At 41.6% G+C, this 26,841-nt stretch overlaps 1 protein-coding gene across 1 annotated transcript in view; it reads left to right on the top strand.

The window, feature by feature from the left end:
• Positions 1-4,577: 4,577 nt before the first annotated feature.
• The window catches only part of MAP3K1 (mitogen-activated protein kinase kinase kinase 1), an 89,451-nt gene continuing 67,187 nt past the window's right edge, over positions 4,578-26,841 (top strand). The window contains exon 1 of the mRNA XM_074995558.1: positions 4,578-6,550. Within this exon, the coding sequence (XP_074851659.1) occupies positions 6,120-6,550 (431 nt within the window). The 5' untranslated portion in view covers positions 4,578-6,119. The remainder of the gene's footprint in view (positions 6,551-26,841) is intronic.

The following is a 26,841-nucleotide window of genomic DNA, read 5'->3' as shown; positions in this document are numbered from 1 at the left end:
TTACTGACCAGGTCATGCAATACTGATACAAATACTTTATTGAAGTTTAGGTATACTACATCCTCTACTTCCCCTTTATGCACAAGACCTGTTATCCTATCAGAAAGTTATCAGGTTGGTTTCATGTGATTTGTTCTTCACAAATGCATGTTGACTGTTACCTATCACCTTATCGGCCAGGTGGTTGCAGATGAATTCCTTAATTATTTGCTCCTTTATCTTTGCTGACACTGAAGTTAAGATGACTGGTCTGTAACTTCCTGGGTTGTCCTTATTTCCCTTTTTATAGATTTTTTCCAGTCTTCTGGAATCTCTCCTGACTTCCATGGTATTTCAAAGATGATAGCTCCTTTATCAGCTCCTTGAGTATTCTAGGATGCATTTCATCAGGCCCTGGTGACTTGACAATGATCCTTTTTTAAGTAACTTTTTCTTTTCCTATTTCAGCATGTTCACTTTCTCTTCAGCTATAGCCTATCTTAGCATTTGTAGAATGAAGGGTTGACCAAGCTGTACATGAGCCTATTTCTGCAGTCAAACCTACCATGCCAGGGGATCCAGTTATCATGCAGTGTCACAACACACTTTGCTTATATGTATTAGAGGGGTAGCCATGTTAGTCTGGATCTGTAACAGCAACGAAGGGTCCTGTGGCACCTTATAGACTAACAGAAAAGTTCTGAGCATGAACTGTCGTGAGCACAGACTTATATGCTTATATGGGCATCTCCAAAGGCTGTCATGTCATCTTATATCTCGTCTTTACTGTGTAAACACTATTGTCTGCTTCACACGGTTAATATTGTGTACACCTGAATGCATGTTGTTTCTTCTATTATTAACTGTGTTTGGGGTTAACTGTGTTTGAAAACTATGCTGGATAGCCATGTTTTAGGTGTTGTGAAAAAAGTTTTCAGCTTGCCAAAAGTTAATATATTCCCACATAGAACTTTCTCTGTGAACAAGGGCCACACTGTTTTAATTGTTGCAAGACAGTAATTTGAGGATGTAGGCCAAATGCTTCAGTTTCATAATCTGCCTTAGAGGTTTCTACTTAGAATTTAGGGGAAATGTGCACATGGAAAACTATAAAAGCTTTTTATTATTCTACAATACCCTGGATTTTAAATTAAATGAACCTATTGGAGCTCAGTAGTTTGAGAGTTCCTTGACCACAATGCTACTATTTTTAACCCATCCAAATGAGTGTTCTGCAGACTGAATACTTGCAATATCCATCCTGTTTCTTCAATATATTTCATGTTTTACACATTCAATAAGAGCTAGTTTAAACGTATACTACACACTGGCATCAATTAATCTGTTACTTGCATGTAGCTACTTTCCAAAGGAAATGTTTCAACTATTGGAACAGTACATTGCCATGTTATCAAATTGTTCTAGGCAGGAAGTAAAGAAATACACTTATTTTAGAAACTGCAAGATTAATGTTGCTATGGGCAGGCAGATTGTAATTTACAGCACTTTGATGTTAGCCAGTTTATGGAGATTATTTCTCTCCTTACTCTTGGGAAACATGCCATCAGTTCTTTAATGATTACATAGACTTTTAGTTTTCCACCTTTTTCAAAAGGATGAAGGTTCAGATATATCATAGTACAGCCCTTTCTATGTCTTGAGAAAAGCTGCAGAGCTTGTAGCTTGAGATGTATGGCAGCAACTGCTCCATCTTCTACACTCTGCTCTTTTGAGCACTGTCGTCTTGCACTGCTGAGGAGTATGCATTTTTGCCTCTCCCTTCCAGATTGTATCACAGAGAGCTGGAACTTGGTCAGCAACTCCCCTGCTCTGTAGCATCCTTCCTCGCTGCACTTTGATATTTTGTCGCAGCTCCCCAGGTCTCTGTCCTTTTCACTCCTATGCTGAATCTTTGGAAGAACTTCTCCTTAGGATGTGGTCTGCTAGACTAGGGGGAGGTTTGTGTGTCCTATTATTCCCCGAATCAAGTTTTATCAGAGCATTTCTCCTCTGCTCCCATTCATCCAGTCTGAGACCAGATTGGCTATGTGCAGTTCAAATGTCTGTTAAAGCTCCATGTGGTGCTTAAGGTGTAAAAATCTTCAGAGTGAAAGGGGTCTCAAAAGGTCATCAAGTCGACTCAATGGCCTCTTGGGGTCCCTTCCAGTCCTACTCTTCTATGATTCTCAGTCCTGTCCCCTGCACTCAAGGCAGGACTAGGGATCATCAAACCAGAGCTGATACGTTTGTCTAAGCAGCTCTTAATCTCCAATGGTGGAGATTCCATAACCTCCCTGGGCAAGTTTATTTCAGTGCTTCTAGTGTGTGAAGTTGCTTGTCTGATAGAGGACCTATTTTTAGTGGCTTTCTTTGCACTTAGTTCTTGTTCCTCTGGTGGCATGGAATAGCCTGAAGACTAATTATTCCAGTATTTTCTCAGTGAATACTAGAGGGCATTATGTGCATGCAAGTTGCATGGCCATCTGGCAATAGTTTGAGTTTTTTTTCACTCATCCATTTCAGATTTGTATGGAAGATGTCTCCTCCCCTGTTCCCACTCAGACTATACACTTTTCTCCAAAATTTGGTCACACCTTCACTTTTAGGTTGACAAGCTTAAATTTCTGCATCTCCCTTAGACAGATGACAGATACAAGTTACTCCTGTTGTCAAACACTGAAACCTTAGGACCCAGGGATAGAATTGGGGCCTAAAACTTTTAAAATATATATGTTTCTAGATAGTCAAGTAACTATGCATCCGTAGTAGTTCTGTTCTTACATAGATCACATTTCATGTTCAAAATGTCTTACAAGCCTTAGCTGTTTCTAATCTTCAAATTCTGTAAAGTAGACAAGTAGTAATCTCCATTTTACACATGGGAAAATTGACACAAAGTTTCTCTTGTCCAAGGCAAGAGAAACTGTTTTTAAAAAAACAAGTTTAGAACTTGGGATCTGATGTCCCAGGCTCAGATTATTTTAACATACCTCTCCTTTTAATAGTCCATTTATTTATAGATTATAGCAGTACCAGATTAACATCTTTCGAGTAATTGTGGAGTGATACTCAGTCTTTTTCTCTCTAGTCTTCTGGTCTGGAGAAGACTGTGCATCCAAATAAAACCGAGAAATGAAACAATTCTGACTACATATCCGGAAATTTTCTTCTGCAATAATTGGTGTGCTCTTTCTAAGAATTAAGATTAGATTAACCTAATAAATTTAGCAGATTTACCCTGATCCTGCAAAAACTTACACATGTACTTAACTTTACTGACATGAGTATTTCCAATAAAGGCAATGAGACTACTCACAGTAGTAAGGCTGAGCATTTACGTAAGTGCAAGATGGGAGCCTTAAACTGTTATTTGAAAATAACAGTAGAAATACCATTGTTCTCACAGTAAGGCATATACTCACTAATTTGGAAAAGGCTGTTAATGTTTCAGTGTTTTCCTTTCACAGTACAAAAACTCACTCATCTAATCTAATACCTTGAGTAACTATTTCAGTTTCTTCATTGATGTTCCTATGTATTTGTCCATATGCTTAGCTATTGGGTCTTGCTTTTACCATCCCCTGTTGCACACAAAGTTTGAGTAGATGGCTTAAAATTCTTAAACTGCTTTCTAATACCTGATATTTTCTCATGGTAAGTGATACATGATTCTTGTTGAGTTTGTTCATTTGAAACTCTTCATAGAATGAGTTATGCGGTGAAAATATTTTAAAGGTGTTTCTTTTCCTTTGCAGAAGCATCTAAAGACCTCTTTTTTCTTAGTATAAAAACAATGGTTTCTTTCTTAAATACGTTTAAGAAAACTATGGTATCTTGAAATGCATATTTGCCCTACTAATAAGTACAGTAAAGTGGAACAAAGATTGTAACTTTAGTACATGCTAGTCCATAAAGAACAGGATATCTACTGTAATACAGCTAAATATAAGGGCAATAAAGTCTTGTTTTTATTAAATAGGAAGACATGCTTTTTATCTGACCAGGTCCCCTATGTAGCTTGTTTATATTCTGAGTAAATTATAATGGAAAGCTGGCTATTATCATAAGACGACCTACTTATAGAGGCACTACTGGAGTGAAGAATATATATAATTGTCACAAGAAATTCAGGGGTGGCAGGTTAATCTGACTTTGAAGTACCTGAGGCAGAGGCCTGATATGGTTCCAAAGCTAGTATCTATTCACGCGTTTTAGCAAAGCAACTTTTAATCTACTGTGCTCTAAGCATGCACAGGCTTTAAATCAGGGACTTGATCTTCAGCAGGGGGGATAGTCTTTGTGACCAGAATGTGCCTTTTTCTATCTCCATGAAAGTCTGTCCAAATGTGACCAAGTTTTAAGCTGCTGAAAAATTGCAGTTAGCATATATTCAGTAGACTTGATAGCTCTTTGCAGCTAAACTTCCTGAAGATACTGTCTGAACTGGGTGTGCTCCATCCAAGGACAGAATAGGACTTCACAGCCTTGATGTTCTTCTAACATAATTTGAGAGTAAAATCTATTAGAGAGGAAAAAAGTCCAGGGCTACTTTTTTTCTTTCTTTTTGTTTTATTTTTCCCAAAAGGGGTACTGTTTTTATAAAGTTGAGAAACACTGTCCTGGTGGTCTGTTGACCACAAGTTCAGAAACACTGGATTAGAGCTTCTTGAACAGCAGTTCTGGCACTGTTAAGTAATTACAGCAATGTACTTTTCCTAAACATTCTGAAAAACAGATGAATTGTTCCACCCCCTCACCAAATTTTAACTTTAGGTAGGCAACCATATGGAAAACTTAATTGCAAAAGGTTAGTTTTTAAATTATAACTTTGACAGGCTTGTGTTAAGTAACTTCAGTTTCAAGTGCAGTGAGGCGTTTTGCTTATGTTAAAACATATATTGAACGCTCCCATGATAAAGAGCTGTTACATAGCTATGTTTAACACTTATTAAAATATCACTGATACATAGGTACTATCTTGTGTACATTAACCTTTAAGCAATTTGTGAAATTTGTGTTAGGACAGGTAAATGGCAGCACTGCCCACCCTGAAAGCCGTAGCCTGCCTTCTAATGAAGGGTCTGACAAAGCAAATGCTAGAAAAAATATAAATCAGGAGGTGAGCACTAACAGTTTCTAAGCACACAGTGAAAAGTAGAAATAATGTAAAAGGGAAGGGATGATAGGTGACTAGGGCCAAATATTGAAAATTGGAGACTTGCAAGCAAAAATGCAAGGCTGGTTGTTTTCCCATAGCCGCCTGTGCCAATGACGACCTTGGTGGCTGAACAGCAGGCAAAAATCAACCCCGTCAACTCAGCGGACCCTGTTCTCTGCACGCTTCCACTCTGCCCTTCTCAACGGCCGCTCCGTAATGCTTGATCCTTTATCCACCGCGGCTTGTATAACCTTCAGCAGCGGCTGCCTACAGGGCCCGGAGCACGAGGGGAGGATTCCCCAGCTGCCGTGAGCATGTTGTATGTCTGACTGACTCTCCTCCCTGCCCCCGGGCCCGACCAGAAATGTCCTGTTATAGGGGAGCAGCGCCGACACCTAACGCTACTGCTTCCCCACCGCCCCGTGGGTCGAGGGGCGGGACACGTGTGTCGTGGGGGGGTCGCAGCCCCGGGCCCGCGTAGGGGGGAGGGGGTCGAGTGCCCTTTCGCTGCAGCCGCGTCGCGCCGCTCCCCTCCTGAGCGGGTGGGGGCAGGAACCGGCGCTTCCCGCCCTCGCTGCTGCAGGCAGAGACGCGCCCCCGCGGCCGGGCTCTACGCCGGCCGGTGTAGCCTCCCTCCACTCCGGCGAGGTGGAAGCAGAGGCCGCTAGCTGGCCCCGCAACCCCAATCCGGGCTCCACGCCGCGTGCGGCACGGACCGCCACGCCACGCCCGGCCTCCCCACCACCTCCGTCAGGGCCCCGCCCAGCGAGGGTACGGCCGCCCGAGTCCCGCCACCACCTGCTCGCGGGCGGGCGGCGGCCGCTCCCCGCCTCACCTTCCCAGCGGCCGTCCCCTCCCTGCCTGCGCCCAGTTCCCACCCAGCGTACGCCGCTGGCGCAGCCCACGCCACTAGCGCAGCGGCCGCAGCGCGGCTCAGCCCCCGCCTCCCTGCGCCGGAGCCTGATGTGACCCGCCAGAGAAAATGGCGGCGGCGGCGGGGACTCGCACCTCGTCGTCGGGATTATCCTCGGGCAGCAGCGCGGACGCCGCCGCCGTCACCCCCGGGAGCCTGCAGAGCGGCAGCGGCGCGGGGAGCGCGGCCGGCAGCGGCGGGGCGCTGCCGCGGGAGGCGGGCGGCGGCGCCCGGGAGCAGCGCTCTGACTGGAGACGGAAGCAGCTGCGCAAAGTGCGGAGCGTGGAGCTGGACCGGCTGCCCGAGGCGCCCCTCTTCCTCGCCGGCTCGCCCGAGTCCCCTGAAGCGCCGCGCCGCGGCTTCGCCGGCGGCTCCGGCCCCGCCAGTCCCGCGTCCTCCCCGGGCCGCTGCGCCGCGCCCCCCGAGCCGGTGGCGGACGCGAGCCCCGGGGGAGCCGACCCCGCCGCCGAGAGGAGGATGGAGCTGTCTCCCCCTGCCGGGTGAGCGGCGCCGGGGCGGCCCCGGGCAGGTGTTGGGGGCGTTGGAGGCTGGCGCCTGCCTCCCTTCGAGCTTTTGGGTTCCCCGCGCCCGGGCGTCCGGCGCTGAGCCCAGCGGGCAGGTAGCGGGGCGCGCTGCTCGGCCCGGGCCGGCTCCGCCCGCAGGGCCGCTGGGCTGTGCGCGGGGGGACGCTGTTCGGGGGCGAAGGGGTGGCTGGTGCGGGGTCGCCCCCCAGCCAAGCCCCCGGGCTCGCAGGGGAGCTGTCAGCTGGGAGGGATGCGGGACTTGGTGACCTGCCGGGAGCTTGTGCGGTTAGGCTCGCTGGCGTGTGCCGCAGGGGCTGCGGGGTAAGGGAGCGGAGCCTGTGGCTCGCTCGCAGCGCGCTGGCCTTAGCCCCGGCTTCGATTTTGTGTGCCCCCTGCCCGGCCCTGCCCGGGGGGTGTGCGCTCCTCTCTGCAAGCCCTGGCGCCCAGTTAAACGGGAGCCCTGGCTGCTCCAGGGGGAGGGCGCTTGATTCATATCTGCCTCCGCTCCCAGAGGGAGGCTCTGAAGTTTGAATTTGCCCTGGTGGTTGAGAGGACCCAAGACCGGATGTGTCAGCCATTCAGTTTCAGTGCAGTTAAACCCGTTAACTCTCCCAGCAGTTTTTCGCCTTGGGTGCAAGAGCGACAGCCGAGTGTATTCGGATTTTTTCCCCTGAATCACTCCTTTCCCCCGTACTCAGTGGCCCTGCTTCGTAGCTACCCATTCTCAACATTTTAGAGTTTGCCTTTTTCAATGGCTTAAATACATTTCCAATTACACTTTAATTAAAGAGTTGTTTGTCCCTTGAATTGTTTTATGTGAAATTGTAGAACTGTTCTGCTTTAGCTTAGTAAAGAAGGCGGTTTATAAACATATCTCCTCTGTGAAAGTGTATGAAGTGTAGCGTGTTTGCAGTGATTTGTGCTAGAAAACATGTTTGAATAATTGGGTATTGTGTGAGAGGAAGCATGGGGCCCTTGCAGTGTTAGTCCTGTTCTTTATCTTATTTGGTAAGACTTGAGATTTTATAGAGCTTTCCAGTCTTTAAGGTATTTTGATGCAAACAAAGGCACAAGTTCAGTGACTATTGTACATTTGCCACACAGCAAACACACAGAGGCATTTTTTAGAATTAAGGCTATCATGTGTTTTGAGATGCCTTTCTATGTGCTTGAGAATACGTTGTACCTAGAACTTTTAATGTACACTTGCTGGCATTTTGTATGTGTATAGATGAGAGTAATGGTGGGGAGGGAGCTTAAAATCTTGATACAAAGTCAATTGCTTTCATATAGATTTTTATTAGCCTTCATGTGCAAATAGTGAATTGCATTGGTTGACAGTGAAGACTGGCAGTTGATAGGTTTTAATTTTTAAATGATTTTACAGAGAAAAAGGTGTTTTTAGTTGGCTACTTAAACTACAAACAAAAAATTTGTCTTTCCCATTTGTGGTAGAAGGACATTCAAAAAAGATTTACATTTTGGAGAATGCATTACTGTTATGTCAGTCTGCCTAAAAATCATCATTTTAGGTATCTAGGCCTATTCTGTGTATTGTTTGTAGACATTGCTCTGTGTTTAAGTCAATGTAAATCATTTGATAGTGGTATGGCAGTGGATGAAGCAGTGTAGTAGATGAAGCAGCACCAGTAGATGAAGCTACCAGTGTTAGCTGTAGAAAGATTAAAAGGAAATCTATGTTAATGGAGTTACTTCAAGGAAAAGATGCCGTATGGAGTTGGGCAAATTACTTGTGTTCATTTGATTTTTGTGTCATCTCTAGAGTTTTGTCAAGGTATAAAACTAAACTATGCTTCATTGTTATATCAGATGCAGGTGTCACCACCACTGCAACTATAAAGAATTCTTTACCACATTAGAGGAAAAATAGCTAACAAAACCAGCACCAAAACATGCCTTATAGTGAGTCTTACAAATTTCAGCAGAACTTACTGCTAGTTGTTATGGGTTCCAGAATGTCAACATTTGTCACATCAGTTGGTAACATTTAGCTGAGACTCCTTCCTGGCTAGCCAGTTCCACAGTTAAAAGAATTTCCCTAAGTTAGTTCCTGTCTTTTTTTGTTTTGTTTTTGTTTTTGTTTTTGTTTCAAATACTCTTTGACAGCTTTTTGTTTATTTAAAGCACCTAAGTTTGCACGTTAATGTATGGCGGTATACATAATTTGAAGGAAGAAAGGTTTCAACTACTTTAATGGCTTATAGCACTATTTCTGTCATTGTAATAATAGCGTTGTAACAGTTATTTCATATGAGAGAATATTAAATGCCAGGTGCATAATTCTGTTTAATAGTGCCTTGAGATTATGCCATAATTCTGAAGTGTTAGTTTCAGTCTCTGGTAATTATAAGAGACTAACTGCAGGATTAATTGCACCATAAATGCAGCATTATTGCATAAACTTTGTGTTAAATGCTTAAGTATATTTGGTGCAGTGTAGCTGGTAAATGGGAATGGGGAGGGGACCTTCCTTTGTAATAACTGAAAACAAGTTTTACACCTAGTGTAAGTATAAAGGGAATATAGTCAACTGAAATCTAGTCAAATACAAACAATAAAATTATTTTGTGCACATTAAACTCCCAATATCCACATTTTCAACTTGCGCTTAACTCGCATTAAAGCGAGTTAAGTGCAAGTTGAAATCCTGCAGTTCCTGGGGGCTGGCAGGAGTGCAGCTCCTCTGCTAGTTCCCTGCTCCAGCCCCAGACCCCATCTGGGGGAAGCTGCTCTGCCATGGCTGTATGCCCAGCTGGCTCCCAGAGTTAAATGTGATTGGAGATACATACCTCCTAGGACTGGAAGGGACCTTGAGAGGTCATCTAGTCCAGTCCCCTGCCCTTTTTTTGGCGGGACCAAGCACCATCCCTGACATGAATTTGCCCCAATCCCTAAATGGCATCCACAAGGATTGAGCTCACAACCCTGGGTTTAGCAGGGCAATGCTCAAACAACTGAGCTATCCCTCTTCCTGGTTCCTGGAAGCCCAGGGAAGCCAGGAGACAGGGTGCCACCTGGTTCCAGCCCCCCCGCCCCCCCCCCCGCGACTTGCACGAAATTTGAGTTATGCAAGGGTGCGCTGAGCGCAACCCTTGCAGTCTACTGTACTAATAATGTTCACGTGTTCTGTGCACTGTATAAATGTGCAGAAGTGCATACAATCATTGCCCAAAAGAGATGAAAACCTAAGGAAGCAAATATATGATGGAGTGAAATCCATCAAAATATAACACTTCGTATGTATAGTACCTTGGTGTTTATACAGTCATTTCAATCATTGATCCCTGTAGTCATCCACTATTAGTTTGTAGATACTATACTTTGCTCTTAAGTCTCCCTACCAGTATATTTGGTATTACAATCACATTTTCTTTTTTATAAATAGATTTTCCTGTTCTATTTCTGTGTGAAAGACCCACCCAAAGCAGCAGGATGAACTGGGGATAGAGAGAAACTCACCTTGCAGTGTGCTGTCAAATACAAAAACAAAAATGTTGTTTCATAAATCTTACAATTAAGATTGTCCGAATTGTAGGTAGAATTTTCTAAAAAGTTGATTTTTGGTGGTTTTGGTTTATTTTTAATGTGAAATGCAGCCTGACCACACTAGGAACAAGTTCCATGTCTCTGAAATCAACTCATATATACTGTTTATAGTTATATACTGAATGAATAGTTATCAACTTAATAGATATAATTGTTAGGCTTTCTTTGAATTTGGAGAGCTGTAAAATCTGTTTTGGGCAGGAATCCATGGGGAAAAAAATTCAGTATTTTTAACAAAATTAAATGCTTCACACACTACCTTCCAGAAATCTAACAAAACCTTTCATTATCTTTGTAAGAATGCTGCATTCCTGAGGTAAGAGAACCTTTTGTGACACTGGTATAGTTCTGTTGCTAAAGAAGGCAAGGAGTGTATTGTTGCTTTAAGACTTTATAGGGAATCTTTATTATGAATAATTGAAGAGTATTGATGTAGAAATTTAAAAAGCATACTAGAAAGAATCTAACTCGTAGAAGTGGTGAAATGACACAGTTTTTCTATTTTTTTCATGTAGCTTTCATTCTAAGGCATTAAAATATTGAGCAAAGGAAATTAATGCTTTCTGTATAGATTTAATGTAACTCTTTTTAAAGTGTTCATGCCATATAATTGCCAGCTATTTTTGTATGTTGGCATGGATGACTGGTTAACCAGTGTTCTTGAATAGAAGACTACTGACATTGTCACCCCATTTTTTTAATAAACACAAAAAGCCGGAAGTGCTGCAGTTTGGCTTTCTTTACAAGTTCTCTTCTTTATCCGGTATCCATGAGCAATGATTATTTTTTAATAGAACTGTGTGTCATCTAACACTCACCAAATTTGTTCTAAAAATATTTACACTTTAAGTTATATGGACTAAACATGGCAGATTTATTATCAGATATCTCACATGTAAAGAAGGCTTGGCCTGGGCTGGTCCTACATTACTGAGTGGATAAGTAATTGATGTAATTTGTTGGCTTTTCTTGTGTTGGGGTTTGTATTGTTGCATGTTAGACACTGGAAGCACAGTGGGAAGATTGTTGTTATGGCCGTCTAGTAGAGCAGCACTAGCAGCAGCTTGTAATTTGCCTCCAGGATACCTGTCTTGTTTAGTGAATTCTAGAGCTGGAAGCAAATATAATATATGACAGAATACTTGATAGTATAGAAACGATGTTACAAGTTGAATAGTTTTCATTGTTAAAACATAGTTTGACCTAAGGGTGTGTCTCATTCACTGCATCACTGAATAAGTGATAATGAAAGGTAGTTATGTTGCATCCTTACCATAAGTGAAGCTTTCATATATATGACGCCTGGCAACCTGGATTGGCCCTGCATTTAAAGTTAAAATGTATTTGGCACAGTAGATTCTGCTAGGGTGAGTGAGTGCACTCAAAATCTTACCTTAAATATATTTTCTTTATTCTGATCAAGTCAGTAGTGTTCAGTGATAGTGGCACGCTTAATTTGTATCCCTAAGTGCTCAAAATAGAAAATCACTTATCCTCTGACTATCCTAACACCAGCCTTTTTTCAGGTGGAAAAGTTAGCATAAGTACCAAGAAAATGATGAATGTAGTCCTGGTAAATTTCATCTTGCTGTTACTGTTGAAAGAGAACTGTGCAAGTCCAGCATAACAGCTGTCAGGCTCTGATGATAGATCCTTTCAGACACTGGCTTAAAAATGGAGTGGAAGAGGATGTAGGGAGAAAAAAATTTGGCTTGGAATTACATGTATTCCTAAGTCTTTGTGTTGGAACTTAAAATAGAACACGATGATAATTTCATTACTGCATTAGGGTTTGCAACTCCGAATTGAAGGTGCTAGTGTACAGTAAAAATTAAATCTCCTGTCTCAGGTTTAAACTACAGGGGAATGAGGAAGGAATTTCTCCTACCTTCTCTATTGGTGTTCCTCCATCCTTTATAATCTACAAGTGTTTTTGTGATAGGGTTGGTTGGTTGAAGTATCAGGTATTCAATTATTGCTCTAGGAGGGATGTTGTATTAGACAGTTTGATCTAGCATGGCAGTTCCTTTGATCCTTTGTAAAGTATTCATAGAGTATCTTTAATTTATCTGGAGCTCCCTCAGTGTAATTACTGGTAGTGAAGTTTAAGCCTTCACTGCTATTGACAGAGGGTGTTATCCATTAAGATGTTTGACTTGAATAAAATTTGCCTAGGCCATGCAAATCCCATCAGTGTGAGTGCAAAATGTTTTGTAGGTAAATTCAAATCACCATTAATCATTATTTAAGACTTGAAAGAGGAATGAAAAAAGTTCTTTCTTGTAGTTTGTAGAAAAGTTGGGAGGGATGGCTCAGTGGTTTGAGAATTGGCCTTCTAAACCCAGAGTTGCGAGTTCAGTCTTTGAGGAGGCCATTTTGGGGTCTGGAACAAATAGATTTAAAAAAAAAAAATATCGGGAATGGTGCTTGGTCCTGCTGAGAGGGTAGGGAACTGGACTTGACCTCTTGAGGTCCTTTCCAGCTCTATGAGATATGTATATGACAAAGTTAGTTTACATGCTGTATTTTGTATGCAGTTTTTAAAAACTAAGGTTAGAGTCAGAAATGCCACACTGCACTGATTCTACCAGCAGTGGTGGTAAATAATTGGTTGAATTTCTGGAGTTCAGGACACGAAATTCTGTTTTTCAGAGTCCTCTGTCAGAGACTGAAGTTCACATTACTGTCGTCTTCTGTATCCTCTTCTATAGTTCTATCATTGATGTCTTCATCTTTTTTATTAATGCAAATTGATCGGGGTCTCTTTCTTAAGAGAAAGTCTCTCTCTCTTGTTTGTGGGACTTGACATTAAGTAACATGAAGGCTACGTCTACACTAGCCCAAATCTGAGAAATGGCCAGGCAAATGGCCATTTTGAAGATTACTAATGAGGCACTAAAATGCATATTCAGCACCTCATTAGCATGCCGCTAGCCGCAGCTATTCGAAATTGCCGCTTTTCTGCTGATAGGAAAAAGGGGCTTTTGAAGTTTCTGGGATCCTTTCGAAAAAGACCCCCGTCTGGACGAGCCACGTGTCAGCAAAAAGTGGCAATTTCGAAGGGCCATGGCCAGCAGCATGCTAATGAGGCGATTTGGGCTAGTGTAGATGTGGCCAGTCAGTTTATTTCAATGGCAGTTAGGTGTAAATCAGATTCTTAAGTCACTTTTCTTCCCTCTCTTTTTCTCTTCATTCAGAGTTCGAGCATGTTTCCAGAACATGGTCCATTTCCTGCCAGATCAGGGTTTGGAGTCTAACATGAGTTTTCTGCATGTGGCTGCCATGCTAATAGATCATTACTATCCCTTAATGCAACTTTTAATTAAGTCATTGTGGATTTTTTATTTTCCCTTCAGATAGGGAATGAATAGCTGGCTGCACAAAAGAGACGACAGTCATATTGGAGGTAATGGCAACACAATATTTTATCCTAGCATTTGATGTGCAAGAACAGTTTTAAACCAGCTGTTGTTTATTTCCCCCTGAAAGTTTAAATGATTATTCTTGTTAAATTTCCCAAGTCTCTAATTTTTAGTAATTGTTCTTGTTTGTTCATAGAGTCCAAAAGCAGTGGGAACCAATGTGATCATCTGCTCACATGTGAAAGACAAGTCATGGAACGCCCCCAAAATAATTCTTTTTGAACTAGAGCACAGCTCTTATAATATCCCGTCTTTTTAAGAAAAAAATATAAAAAAAAAAAACCAACAGTGATGGTGAATCCATGATCAACCTTGGTGAACTGTTCCAGTAGTTAATACATTCACTGTTTAAAAAAATATACCTATTACAAGTCTGAATTTGTCTAGTTTCAGCTTCCTGTCACTGGATCTTGTATATTTGGCTGTTACACTGAAGAACCCAGTATCAAACATTTGCTCCCCCTACTACATACCTAGATAGCTATTGTTATCATCCCATGAACCTCTTTGTTCTTCTACCTTAATTGAACTTTTTGACATTGTCACCATAACAAATGTTTTGTAACCCATTAATCATTCTCATGGGTGTTCTCTGAACTCTATGAAAGGCTTGCTGTCCACCTAAAATTTAGGTTAATTTAGTAGCATCACTCAGGGCTGTGGAGAATTCTGCATCTTGAGCACTAGTTAGATTGGACTAATCCCTGGCCTGGATGCTGCTAGTTTGGCAGTAGGAATCTCCCATTTGCTTACCTGCTGCCTCTCAGAGAGGTTGATTATCTACAACTGTGGTGCCCAACTTTATTACATAAGCGTGAGCACTACCTTATGTGTACCAAACAAATTTGACATATTTTAATAAATTTCATATTTTAAGCTCGTAATGTTTAATATGTATTTAGGTAGATACAACCTGCATGCAGTATTGTTTATTTACACAGTTGTGTGAACTAAAATTTTTGCAGATGATACCCATCTGGGAAGGGTTGAAAGTGCTTTGGAGGGTGGGATTATAATTCAAAATGATCTCAATGAACTGGAGAAATGGTCTGAGCTAAAAAGGAGGCTGTTCAGTATGGACAAATGCAAAGTACTCTACTTAGGAAGGAACAATCAGTTGTGAACAGACAAAATGGGAAATTACTTTGTAGGAAGGAATACTGGAGAAAGGGATCTAAGGGTACTGGACTATATGCTAAATATGAGTCAACAGTGTGATACTGTTGCAAAAAAAAGCAAACATCTTTCTGGGATGTATAAATAGTGTTGTAAGTAAGACACAAGAAATAGTTCTTCTGCCCAATTGGGCATGTGTTAGGCCACAACTGGAGTATTGTGTCGTTTTGGGTGCTGTCTTGCAGGGAAGATGTGGCAAAACTGGAAAGGCCCAGAGAAGAGCAATAAAAATGATTAAAGGTTTAGAAAACATGACCTATAAGGGAAGATAGAAAGAACTGGGTTTGTTTAGTCTGAAAAAGAGAAGGCTGAGTGGGAATATAGCTAGGGATGTAAAAGAGTATCCAGCTAAACCATTGGTTTTCAACTGATGTGCTTTGAGAACTGTCCAAGTGTGCCACGAAATTTTGTCAGTTTCCCCTGGCAGTGGCTCTGCAGAGCCATAGGCATGGAGGTTAGGAGGTGATGGACAGACAACCCCGTGCCAGCTGGGGCTCAAGCAACAAGGCTTCCTGAGTCCCAGCTGGCACAGGGTTCATGGTGGCAATGAGGTGGGGATGGGAGGATAGGAGCCTGTTAGAGCTGGAATGCAGTTTAAGTGCCGCATCCTGGCTCCAGTGGGCTGGCAGGGAGGGGAGTCTGCTTTCTGGAGCCATCTCCCTGACATAAGAGTAATAGAGTAGCCACTGAAATTTTCAGTGGTTACTTGTTTACTCAACATCCCTAGCACAGCAGGGAGTGGGGTGGGCTCCCCATCAGCTCATTTGGGCCAGGAGGCAGCATCTCAGGTGCCTCCCCGTGCGAATGGGATCCTGTGGGGTTGGCATTTCCACTCCTGATGGCTCTGCAAAAGAGCCACTGCAGGGGGGAAATTGACCAACCCTGCCCTAGCCAGGGTGAGGGGAAATTGACCAGTGCTAGCTGGGATTCATGCAGCCTCCTTAGGGGTTGTCCATCAGATTCACATTACACTCACCCCTCCCCTATGCCCCTCCCCAAAGAGCTGCAGTGAGGGGAAATTGATAAAATTTCACAGCACACTGGTGTGTCATGGCATACTGGTTGAAAACACTGGGGTAGACCACAGCAAAAATTGTGGCCATCTTGCTGGCTTCAGTCTCATTGACAGTAAGAGGAAATGGTGTCCATTTTGAGTATCAGATAATGTGTGATTTGACAGCCTTTCATGTTTTCATGAAATGAGTTAAGAAAAATTGTTAGGATAAAATTGCACAAGGTGGCAGTATTGTGTTTGCAGCTGCAACAGTGTTTCTTAAGAGCATAGAAATGTAAGATTTATCATACTAGATCAGAACAGTGTTCACCCAGCTGGTCTCTGGCTAGCACCAGATACTTCATTTGAAGATGCGGGAAACAACACAGTAGGTAAATTTGGGATAATCTGCCTGCTATGAAAATCTTATCCCTAATAGTCAAAGTTCACTTTAGCCCTGAAACACAAGGTTTTATACCCCTTCTAAAACTCTTTTTACTATTAAGAATTTCCAGAGCTATAAGAGTTTTCTATATCATCCTATCCTGAGAATCTTGCTAATATCTTTTCAACAATATTCTGTGGAAATGAGCTTTAAGTCACATACACATTTTGTGAAAAGGCATTTTGTGTCTGCAATTTTTCATTGATGTTCCATTGGTCATGTTATAAGGACAGGAGTTAAGAGTAACTTTGTTTTTTATTATTTTATATCTTGTGGCTTGTGACCCTTTTATTTGCCTCTGTTTAAAGTAAATAATCCCAGTCTTCTCAATCTTGTTTTCTGAGAGGGTTTTTCTGTGCCCTTGAACTTTGTCACCTTTGTCCTAATCCCCTCTGATTCTGCAGTTTTCTTTTTTTGGTGAGATGACTGGTACTGCACACAGTATTCTAATGAAGGAATGTTATTGATTTTCATAATAACATTCTATTTTCTTTACTATGCCTCATGCTATTCTAATGCATCCTAAAGTAGTTGGTTTGTTTCACTGTATGATAAGCAAAGGTTTTTTCAGCTTTCCAGAATGAGGTGCAAGTCCCTTCCTTGAGTTTGTAGGTAATATAGAATCTTATGAGCAGTTAATTTCATCTCCCCCATCACTGATTTACTCTTCACTTATTTCCTTTAGACTTAATGTGACTGCCCTGAGACTTGCTGTGCATTTTTTATGTATGGCCACCATGTCTGTATTTTCAGAATTGCCTCTGGCCTGAATTTTGCCTTTGTGGTTTTAGAATGTTGAGAAAGGCTTAGTGAATGTATACTTTGAACATCATAGAGACAGGAATCTGTGATGCATAGACACATTAATTTGAAAGTTGGATTTATTGCAGAAATTACAATATCCGACCGTAGTAGTAATGAAGAATGTCATAGTATCTTGTTGAAAGATAGCATCCTGTTTTCTCACGTCAAAAAACTATAAATCACATTATGAATTATGGTTTCTCCTCTTACTCAGGTGTTATTCACCATCTATGTATATGGAGCCACACATCATTCCTAGTATCAGAAATGTGTGACTTGTGAAAATGCATTTTGTGACCTTCACACAGGTTCACTTACAAATTAGTGACACAGTCAAATGTCTGTCAGAATTTTTTCTGCTAATGCTACAACTAAGATTTAAGAGCATACTTGAAACAGTTATAAAGAGATTAATTTTCTTTGTTTACTTAATTTGTACTTTGACAGCATTTTATATGCAAGGTTAGCAGGTTTTTTTTTTTGCAATTCTATATTGATTTAAATGTTCACAGTTCTGGGAAACTTGGGACAAACAATGGGCAGTATGTCAGACTATTTTAATCACAGGCATTGAGATTTAAAAAGTTTAAAGCTTTAGAACACAAATACGTGGCATCGCATATCAAAACTCTGGCTCTAAGCTGTGCATTTTGTACTTAGCTATTGGGGTTGTTCTTAGGGAGGGTTACAGGTAACAGGACAACCCCGACCCCACCCCCAACTTTACCCCTGCCCTATTCTTCCTCCATTTGCCCCCTTCCTCCAAGTCCCCCTCCTTGAGCCACACAACCCTGGGGATTACTGGGATGGGTGGCCTGGCAGCAGCAGAAGGGGCCAGCCCCTCTTACCCCTACCCCAGCAGCACCATAATGCAGGGGAAACAAGTGACCTGCCCCTAGCGTGCTGTGTTTCACTTCCCTGAGCCTGGCTCCCTGCCACATCATTCTGTTTCCTGCCACCCGGGTAAGTTGGGGGGTGGGTCCAACTCCCTGTTGTTGGCCCTAGACTGCCCTGGGACCCCTGGTGCTCACCAAAGACTGTTGTCTATTTATAAATATTAGATATTAATATGGATATACACATCTTATAGAACTGGAAGGGATCCTGGGAGATCGAGTCCAGTCCCCTGTCCTCAGTTTATTCCTAATCATGCTTCTTTATTGAGTGATTTTTATTTGGAAAGAAGAATCCTAAACTGTAAATATTCCACAACATTTAGACATGAAAAATTTTTGAGAATAGAAATAAGCAACTCCTAGGAAGTTTCAGCAAACTTCAAAATTAAAAAATAAAATACTAATATTTAGCGGTTTGGTGGGCAACTCACTCCTTTTAGAAATGATATTCAGTGTGATAAATAAACATTACTAATTTAAGAGTAAATTGCCATCACACTTTCCTTGCCCTTTGTATTTCCACTAGTGAGCTTATTTTTAAATATACGTTTTTCTTTGTTTTGAATCTGGAAGTGCCCTTTCCTCAGTTCTAGCCTCATGTTTCACCTTGGGCACAGTGTTCGCTCCCTTTCGCTAGCCTCTCTTCTTTCATAGTTCCATTATTCCAATCCAGTCTGTCCCAGATTCTTCTTTCTTCACTGTTGAGTTAGGCTGCTCTGTCTTAATTCCTCATGCACAACTATTAGGCCACAAAGTCTTCTCTCCATTTGTACACATGCTTTGATGTCTGATCACCTCATTTCTAGCTCTAGTCTCCCAGACACCAGAATGGTGGTTAAAGGTCTGAATCAGTCTTTCCACTGACTTCAGTGCATTCTGTTGCATTTAGAAACGGAAATAAAACATTTTCTTAACCATTATATTTTGACAAAGGAGATCTTGATGCTTTTTTTTCTTCCCTGAAAGTGAAGATTGTATTCAGTGGCAAACAGTGATAGCAACTTCTTTTCTCCCTTCATATACTGATTGAAAACTATCTTTCCAAATAATCTCATGGCTTATGTGTCTTCTACCCAGTAGGAATCAGAAACCTCAAAATGTCGTATTTATTTAAACAAAAAATAAAGATTGATCAGTTGTGTTGCAGTCATATCTGCGGACCTCAGTCACAGATCAGGGACCACATAGTGCTAGTGATGAAAGCACTCTTGCCTCAGAGAGATTAGTCTAAAAATATGATGCATTCAGCTGACCAAATGGAGGAGGCAAGAAGGAGGTTTGTGGAAGGTTGAGGTAACAATAGAACAAATGAGGTTTATCAATGCTTTAGCTTGCCCTTTATCTGACCATTGTCAAATGTTGGGTGTGTTACATTGTATTTCAAAACTACGTTTTATTTCAGTCCCAGGGAATTCCCCAATTCTAGTATGGTTCCAAATGGAGCAATTGCAGAATTCCTTCATGACTATTATTTAACAAGAAAGCTGGCTTCTCATGAAAAATAATTCTATAATGAAGTAATTCTGGGTGTATTTTTCAAACTAATTGGAAGGTTCTCTTTGCTTTATTACGTTACCATGTAATATATTTGTGTCTCAGGTTACTACATTGTGAAGCTTGCTTTACTTAAAGTGCTCCCTCACTGGTTTTTGTTACCATTCTTGTGTCCATTTATTCGGTTGTGTAGAAAGCCTTTGATGGTATAGATGAGGTGATTAGGTCCTGTGGTGGTGGTACTAGGGTAGATGTGTGGACAGATTTGGCAACGGGGTTTTGCAGGGATTGGTTCCTAGGTTAGTGTTTCTGATGTGGAGTGTGAAATTAGCTGTGAGTGTTTGTCTTAGTTTAGGGGTATGTCTGCAAGTGAGGATTGTCTTGCCTCCATAGGTCTGCGAGAGCAAAGGATTGTCATCTAGGATAGATTGTAGTTCTTTGATATGTAGAGGAGGTTTTAGGTGAGCGGCTGTAGGTAATGGTTAGTGGCATTCTGTTGCTTTCTTTGTTCAGTCTTTTCTGTGGTAGGTGACTTCTGGGTACCTGTCTGAATTTGTTAATCTGTTTCTTTACTTTTCCAGGTGGGTATTATAGTTTGAAGAATGCTTGATAGCGACACTATAGGTGTTTGCCTCTGTCTGAGGGACTGGGGCAAATGCAGTTGCATCTTCAGGGTTTGGCTGCATATGACGATTGTGTGATGTGTTCTGCGTGAAAGCTGGAGAGAGATACATAAGCATTGCAGCGTGGTTGGTAGGTTTCTGATATAGAGTCACTCATGTACCATCACTTATTTGCACTATAGTGTCCAGGAAGTGGAGAACAGCTAGCCGAAAACTCAGAAAGCAATAACAAAATGTTTAAGTACATCAAAAGCAGGAAGACAGCTAAAAAACCAGTGGGGCCCCTACATGATCAAGAAAAAAAGCAGCACTCAAAGACGATAAAGCCATTGCAGGGAAATTAAACGAATTCTTTGCTTCAGTCTTCCTGGCTAAGGATGTTATGGAGATTCCCAAACCTGAGCCATCCTTTATAGGTGCCCAGTCTGAGGAATTGTCCAAGATTGAGGTGTCATTAGATGAGATTTTGGAACTAATTGATAAACTTAACAGTAACAAGTCACCCAGACCATATGGCATTCACTCAAGAGTTCTGAAAGAACTCAAATGTGAAACTGTGGAACAATTAACTTTTAACTATTGTAACCTATCCTTTAAATCAACTTCTGTACCCAGTGACTGGAAGATAGCTAACGTAACAGCAATATTTAAAAGGGGCTCTAGAGGCAATCCTGGCAATTACGGACCAGTAAGTCTAACATCAGTACTGGGTAAATTAATTGAAATAATAGTAAAGAATAAAATTGTCAGACACATAGAAGAACATAATTTGTAGGGCAAAACTCAACATGGTTTCTGTAAAGGGAAATCATGTCTTACTAATCTATTACAGTTCTTTGAAGGGGTCAACTTACATGTGGACAAGGGAGATCCAGTAGATAGTGTACTTAGATTTCCAGAAAGCCCTTTCGGCAGGTCCCTCACCAAAGGCTCTTAACTATATTAAATTATCATGGGATAAGAGGGAGGATTCCTCCATGGATTGAGAATTGGTTAAAAGACACAGGAAACAAAGGGTAGTAATATATGGTAAATTTTCAGAATGGAGAGGGGTCAGTCCTAGGACCAATCCTATTCAACTTATCCATAAATGATATGGAGAAATGAGTAAACTGTGAGGTGGAAAGTTTGCAAATGATACTAAACCGTTCAAGATAGTTAAGACCAAAGTAGACTGTGAAGAACTTCAAAAAGGTCACACAAAACTAAGTGATTGTGCAACAAAATGGAAAATGAAATTTAATGTGGATAAACGTAAAATAATGCACATTGGAAAAAATAACCCCAACTCTACACAAAATATGATGGGGGTTAATTTAATTACAACTAATCAGGAAAGACATCTTGGAGTCATCATGGATAGTTCTCTGAAAGCATCCATGCAGTGGCTGTCAAAAAACAAACAAACAAGACATTAGGAATCGTGGGGTGGAAAAAAGGGGATAGAGAATAAGATGGAGAATATCTTATAGCCGTTACATAAAACCATGGTATGCTTACATCTTGAATACTGCGTGCAGATGTCTGATCTCAAAAAAGATATATTGGCATTAGAAAAGGTTCAGAAAAGGGCAGCTAAAATGATGAGGGGTCAGTTTAACCAGTCCCATATGAAGAGAGAGTGAAAAGGCTAGGACTTTTCATCTTAGAAGAGAGGAGACTAAGTGGGGCTATGATAGAGGTAAATAAAATCATGAGTGGTGTGGAGAAAATGAATAAGAAATAAGTATTTACTTGTTCCCATAATATAAGAACTAGGGGACACCAAATGAAGTTAATGGGCAGCAGGTTTAAAACAAATAAAAGGAAGTTCTTCACACAGCACACAGTCAACCTGTGGAACTCCTTGCCAGAGAAGGCTGTAAAGGCTAGGACTGTAACAGGGTTTTAAAAAAGAGCTAGATAAATTCATAGAGGTTAGGTGCATTAATGGCTATTAACCAGGATGGGTAGGAAATGGTGTCCCTAGTCTCTGTTTATCAGAAGCTGGACATGGATGGCAGGAGAGATCACTTGATCATTACCTGTTCTGTTAACTCCCTCTGGGGCATCTGGTATTGGCTACTGTTGGCAGACAGGATACTGGCCTAGGTGGCCTTTTGGTCTGACCTAGTAAGGCCATTCTGATATTCCTATTGCTTGTGTGGATTGGTCTAGTTTGAAATTGATGGTGGAGTTGAAGTTGTTTTAGTCTTTTAGGTGCCACCAGATTCCTTGTTTGTATCAAGTATAGTAATAGGTAAGAGGGAATTGCAGGGAGCTTAGAGTTGGGGGAGGAGTGAATGGAAGAATGCAAGAAGTCCCTTGTGGGTGTTGTGGTCTCTCCTTACAGAAGCTGCAAAGTGTCTGATTCTGTAATACTAAGTCTTTGTAAACATTCTCCGTGTGTACCAGTGCATGATGATCATAATGTTTTACATTCCTGGGCTGCATTGGTACAGAGATTGCCAGCTGTGTTTGTTATATGGTGGTTTGTAACATGGATAAAATATTAAATTTTCATCTGGATTAAAACCCTAATTTCAGAATGTGAAAGGATTTAACGTAATAACATCCTGTCCTCTAGCTCAATAATGGGAAATGTCAAAAATTAAAGTGTAAGCCTATATTTTCTTTTTGCATCCTTTGGTGTATTTAAGACCACTGAAGCGAGTAAAAGTTTTAGAAAATCTTAGCTGTAGGGTTGATATTAATTAGAAGTTTCACTTTTCTTTTGCATGTATTTGCGAAACTTATTCAGTTTTATTCCAGTGGGTTGTTTATAACCATGGGACAAACTAACGCTTTCTTTATGTGCAGAAATGTACCTGGAGGTGAATCCGTCTAAAACCAAGATAATCAAACTTTTATTTTTGACCCAAGTTGTCTGCCCATTGATGTCCAGGGCCTCCATGATACCGTTCTCTGAAACGCTTCTGATTCTACGCATAGGTCAGTTAGGCAGAAATGCAGGGTCTGAATATGTAGATGAACTGATGTCATTGAGAGGAGGGATTTAGATTCATTAGGACCTGGGGAACCTTTTTGGGAAGGTGGAGCTGTCACGTAAGACAAAAATGGTTTTAGAAGAGGCCTTTAAACTAGGGATCAAGGGAAAGCTAGCAGGAGCAGTGGTGTTTGCAGTTCAGGTATAAATATGGCATGGGGTAAAAATTATTTTCTATCAAAGTAAAGAGGAATAGATAAAAATATATGTAGGAAATGAGAAGAGCATCAAACAGAAGTAACACTGCACAATGTTAATGAAAATGAAATTGTGCTTGTAGTTAGGCTTCTGGCATTTATATAATAAGGGAAAGAACTCTAGTGCTTGGTATTGACGATGTTGATGTATTAGGCATATCAGAAACTTAGGGGTATGATGATGGTAAATGGATTATGGGAATACCTGGGTAACAAATACATAGGAATGACAGAGCAGGACATGTTGATGAGAGAGTGGCATTATAAGTGAAAGAAAACACTAATTCATTTAAAATTTATATTGTATTTGATTCTAAATGTACCATAGAACCTCTGTGGATAAAAATAAGTGTATGGCCATAAGAATATATTATTGACCACCTGACAAGCAGGGTTATCCCTGGTGGGTGCAAGGATCAGGGCAATCCTCCATCAGCCCCAGATCCCACTTTTCCTGTCCCTGCTTTGCGCCTTCCCACCAAGTGACACAGCCTGTGGGATTAGTTGGGGCCTGGCACAGGCGGCAGAGACAGAATTCCCTTTGCATTCACCAATGGCTGCAGGAAATGGAGTGATTCAGCTCCAGCCTGCTCTATTCCCAAGGTTCCCAGCCACGCTGCAGGGCTTCACACTGCAGATAAGTGTGGGTGGCAGTTCCACCTCTTCCTTCAGGGCTCTCCACCCTGCATCGATGCGCTGTTAGCTGGGAGAGTGAAGAGAGGCTGGGACTGGATCAGTCTGCTACCCCCAGCTGTTGCTGGTGAGTGCAGGAGTGGGCCTGGTTCCAGCTGCTGGTGCCATGCCTCCCTCCCCAAGGACCTTTTGGGTTCCACGGGGTCCCCTAGAGCATGGGGCCAGGAACAGTTGCCCTGAACTATCCAGTGTACAGGGGGACTCGGGTGATGGTGATTGTGAAATGATCAGGGAAGTTAGCGAGTCCACAAAACCAGAAAACCCAATAAGAAGGGGATAACTGAAATCCCCCAATATTAAAATGGTATGTGTCATCTCAAAACAGGATGCAGAGATAAAATTTAGACATTATTAATAACTGCTTGTTGGAGCAGCTAGTTCTTGAACCCCCAAAGGGAAGAAGTAGTTCTTAATTTTGTCCAAGAAGTGAATATAGGTGAACTACTCAGTAATAGCAATGATAATGTAATTACATTTAATGTCCTTTGGATGGGGGTGGGAATATGAAAGAAACACCGTGATAGCATTTAACCTCAAAAAGGGAAACAACAAAATGAGGAAGCTAGTGAAATGGAAATTTAAGGGAACAGTGAAATGCATTTAAGCTTTATGGAAACTATTTACTACACTATAGTAGATTCACAAAGTAAATGTGTACCCTGAATTTATATTTAAAAAAAGGGCGGGGGGAGAGAACCATAGAAAGCCTTCCTGCTAAGCAGAAGGGTAGAAGTAGTTAGAGGCAAAAAATCATCTGTTAAAAATTGAAAGTCACATCCTACAGAGGAAAATAAAAAAGGAGTGTAGACTCTGACAAGTCAAATGTAAAAGTATAATTAGTCAAGCCAAAAAGGAATTTGAAGAATAACTAGCAAAAGACTAACAGCAGATATTTCTTAAATACATAAAAAGCAGGAAGCCTGTCAAACAGCCAGCGGAGCCACTGGATGATCATGGCATGAAAGGAGCACTCAAGGGAGACAAAGTCATTGCAGAGAAACTGAATGAATTCCTGGCACTGGTTTTCACTGCAGAGGATGTTATGGAGATTCCCACACCTGAACCATTCTTCTTGAGTGACACACCTGAGGAACTTGCCCCAGGCTGAGGTTCAGAGGAGGATTTTTGAACTAGCTGATAAATTGTAATAAGTCACCTAAACCGAAAGGTTATTCACCCAAGATTTCTGAAAGAACACAGCCAGGAAATTGCAGCACTAACAACTGTGGCATGTAACCTATCACTTAAATTAGCCTCTGCACTAGAAAACTGAAAGATAGTTTAATTATGATTTTTAAGTATCTTCAGAGCTGATGGTGGCAATTAGAAGCTGGTAAACTGAATTTCAGTGTCAGGCTAGTTGGTTGGAACTATAGAGAAGAAGAGTTATGAGACACAATGATGAACTCAGTATGTTGGGGGAGAGTCAACATGACTTTTGTAAAGGGAAATCATGTCTCACTAATCTGTCAGAATTTAAAGGTGGCCGCTAGCATGCAGATAAAGGTGATCCAGTCAGCATTGTGAACTTGTGCAGCAGCAGTCAACAAAGTTAATGTTAGATACCGTTAGGAAAGGGATAGATGGTAAGGCATGTGACAGACTACTGGTCAGAGAGCCTGATCCAGAACTCTATTATATCAGCCCCACCCAAAGACAGTAATGGGAGCTGGCTGAGCATACCCAGGTCTGATGCAGCTGTTAGCTCCTGGATGAGAGGGGTTATGTAAGGCAGCTGGTAGAGTGTAGAAAGGAGAGTACAGGAATGCTAGAGAGGGGAAGGTGAGGAGCCGGGGTATGGAAGGCTGTGCTCCTTTGTAGCTAGGTAACCAGAGGGCTTACTGTGATCAACTGTATGTAGGCAGGGGTGGGACTTCCATACATAATAAAAACGTGTGCCTGGAACTGAATTGGTCTCCATTTCCATTTGTGGACAGAACAGTGGCCTGAGGCCCAGGAGTGTGAGAGGCCCTCACGACAGACAGATATATCATAATGCCTTATATAAATCCATATTAAACTGATAGCTTAAATACTGGTCATCCCCATCACATAGTTTTATATTAGAATTGTAAAAGGTACAGAGAATGGCAAAAATATTTGAGGTATGGAACAGCTTCCATGTGAGAGAGATTAAAAAGATTTATACTTTTCAGTTTTGAAAAGAGACAGCTATGGAAGTATATAAGAGATGTCTATAAATACATGAATGGTATGCAGAAAGTGAAGCATTGTTTACCCCATCATATAATGCAAAACCAAGGCATTTCCCAATTAAATTAATAGGTGACAGGCTTAAAACAAGCACAAAAAAACCCATAAGCTTCACTCAATACAGTCAACCTATGGAACTTGTTGCAAGGCTAAGTTGTTAAGGCCGAAGTAAACTGGGTTCAAAAGGAATTAGATGTATTCTTGGAAGATAAGGTGAATCGGGGTCTATTAGCTCAGATGGTTAGGGATGCAACTCCCTATACTGGGTATCCTTAAATCTGAGTGCCTGCAGTTTTGACTAGACAGATTGGACAAGAGGGGATAGATTATTCAATAATGCCTGTTCTGTTCATTCCTCCTGAAACCTCTGGCTCTGGGCGCTGTTGAAACCCAGCATAGCGGGTTTGGTGAACTGTCGGTCTGATCCCTTATGGCCATTCCTCTTGTAAGGCTGACATGTCAAGTATGGGGGAGCATGGCCAAAAATAATGAAGAGGAGGTTCAGTTGCCAAAGGTATCTAGACCTCCAAACTTGTGCATGCTGGTTAATTGTGCGTAGGAATTTTGTCCTATCTCACATGAGCCACAGTGATGGAAGGAGTTGGCTGTGGTTTGAACTCTCAGTGGGAAGTATCACAGCATGAGTACTGAGAGTTACTGCTGCTTAAAACATTAGCTTGATGTGATTTTAGTGAGGATCATCTTTTGGGGAGGACAAATAACTGTCCATTGGGTCTCAGACTTTGAGGCCAGAAG

This window comes from Carettochelys insculpta, chromosome 5 (assembly GCF_033958435.1).
Source record: "Carettochelys insculpta isolate YL-2023 chromosome 5, ASM3395843v1, whole genome shotgun sequence".
Lineage (NCBI taxonomy): Eukaryota > Metazoa > Chordata > Testudines > Carettochelyidae > Carettochelys > Carettochelys insculpta.
This window is presented reverse-complemented; position numbering and strand designations above follow the sequence as displayed.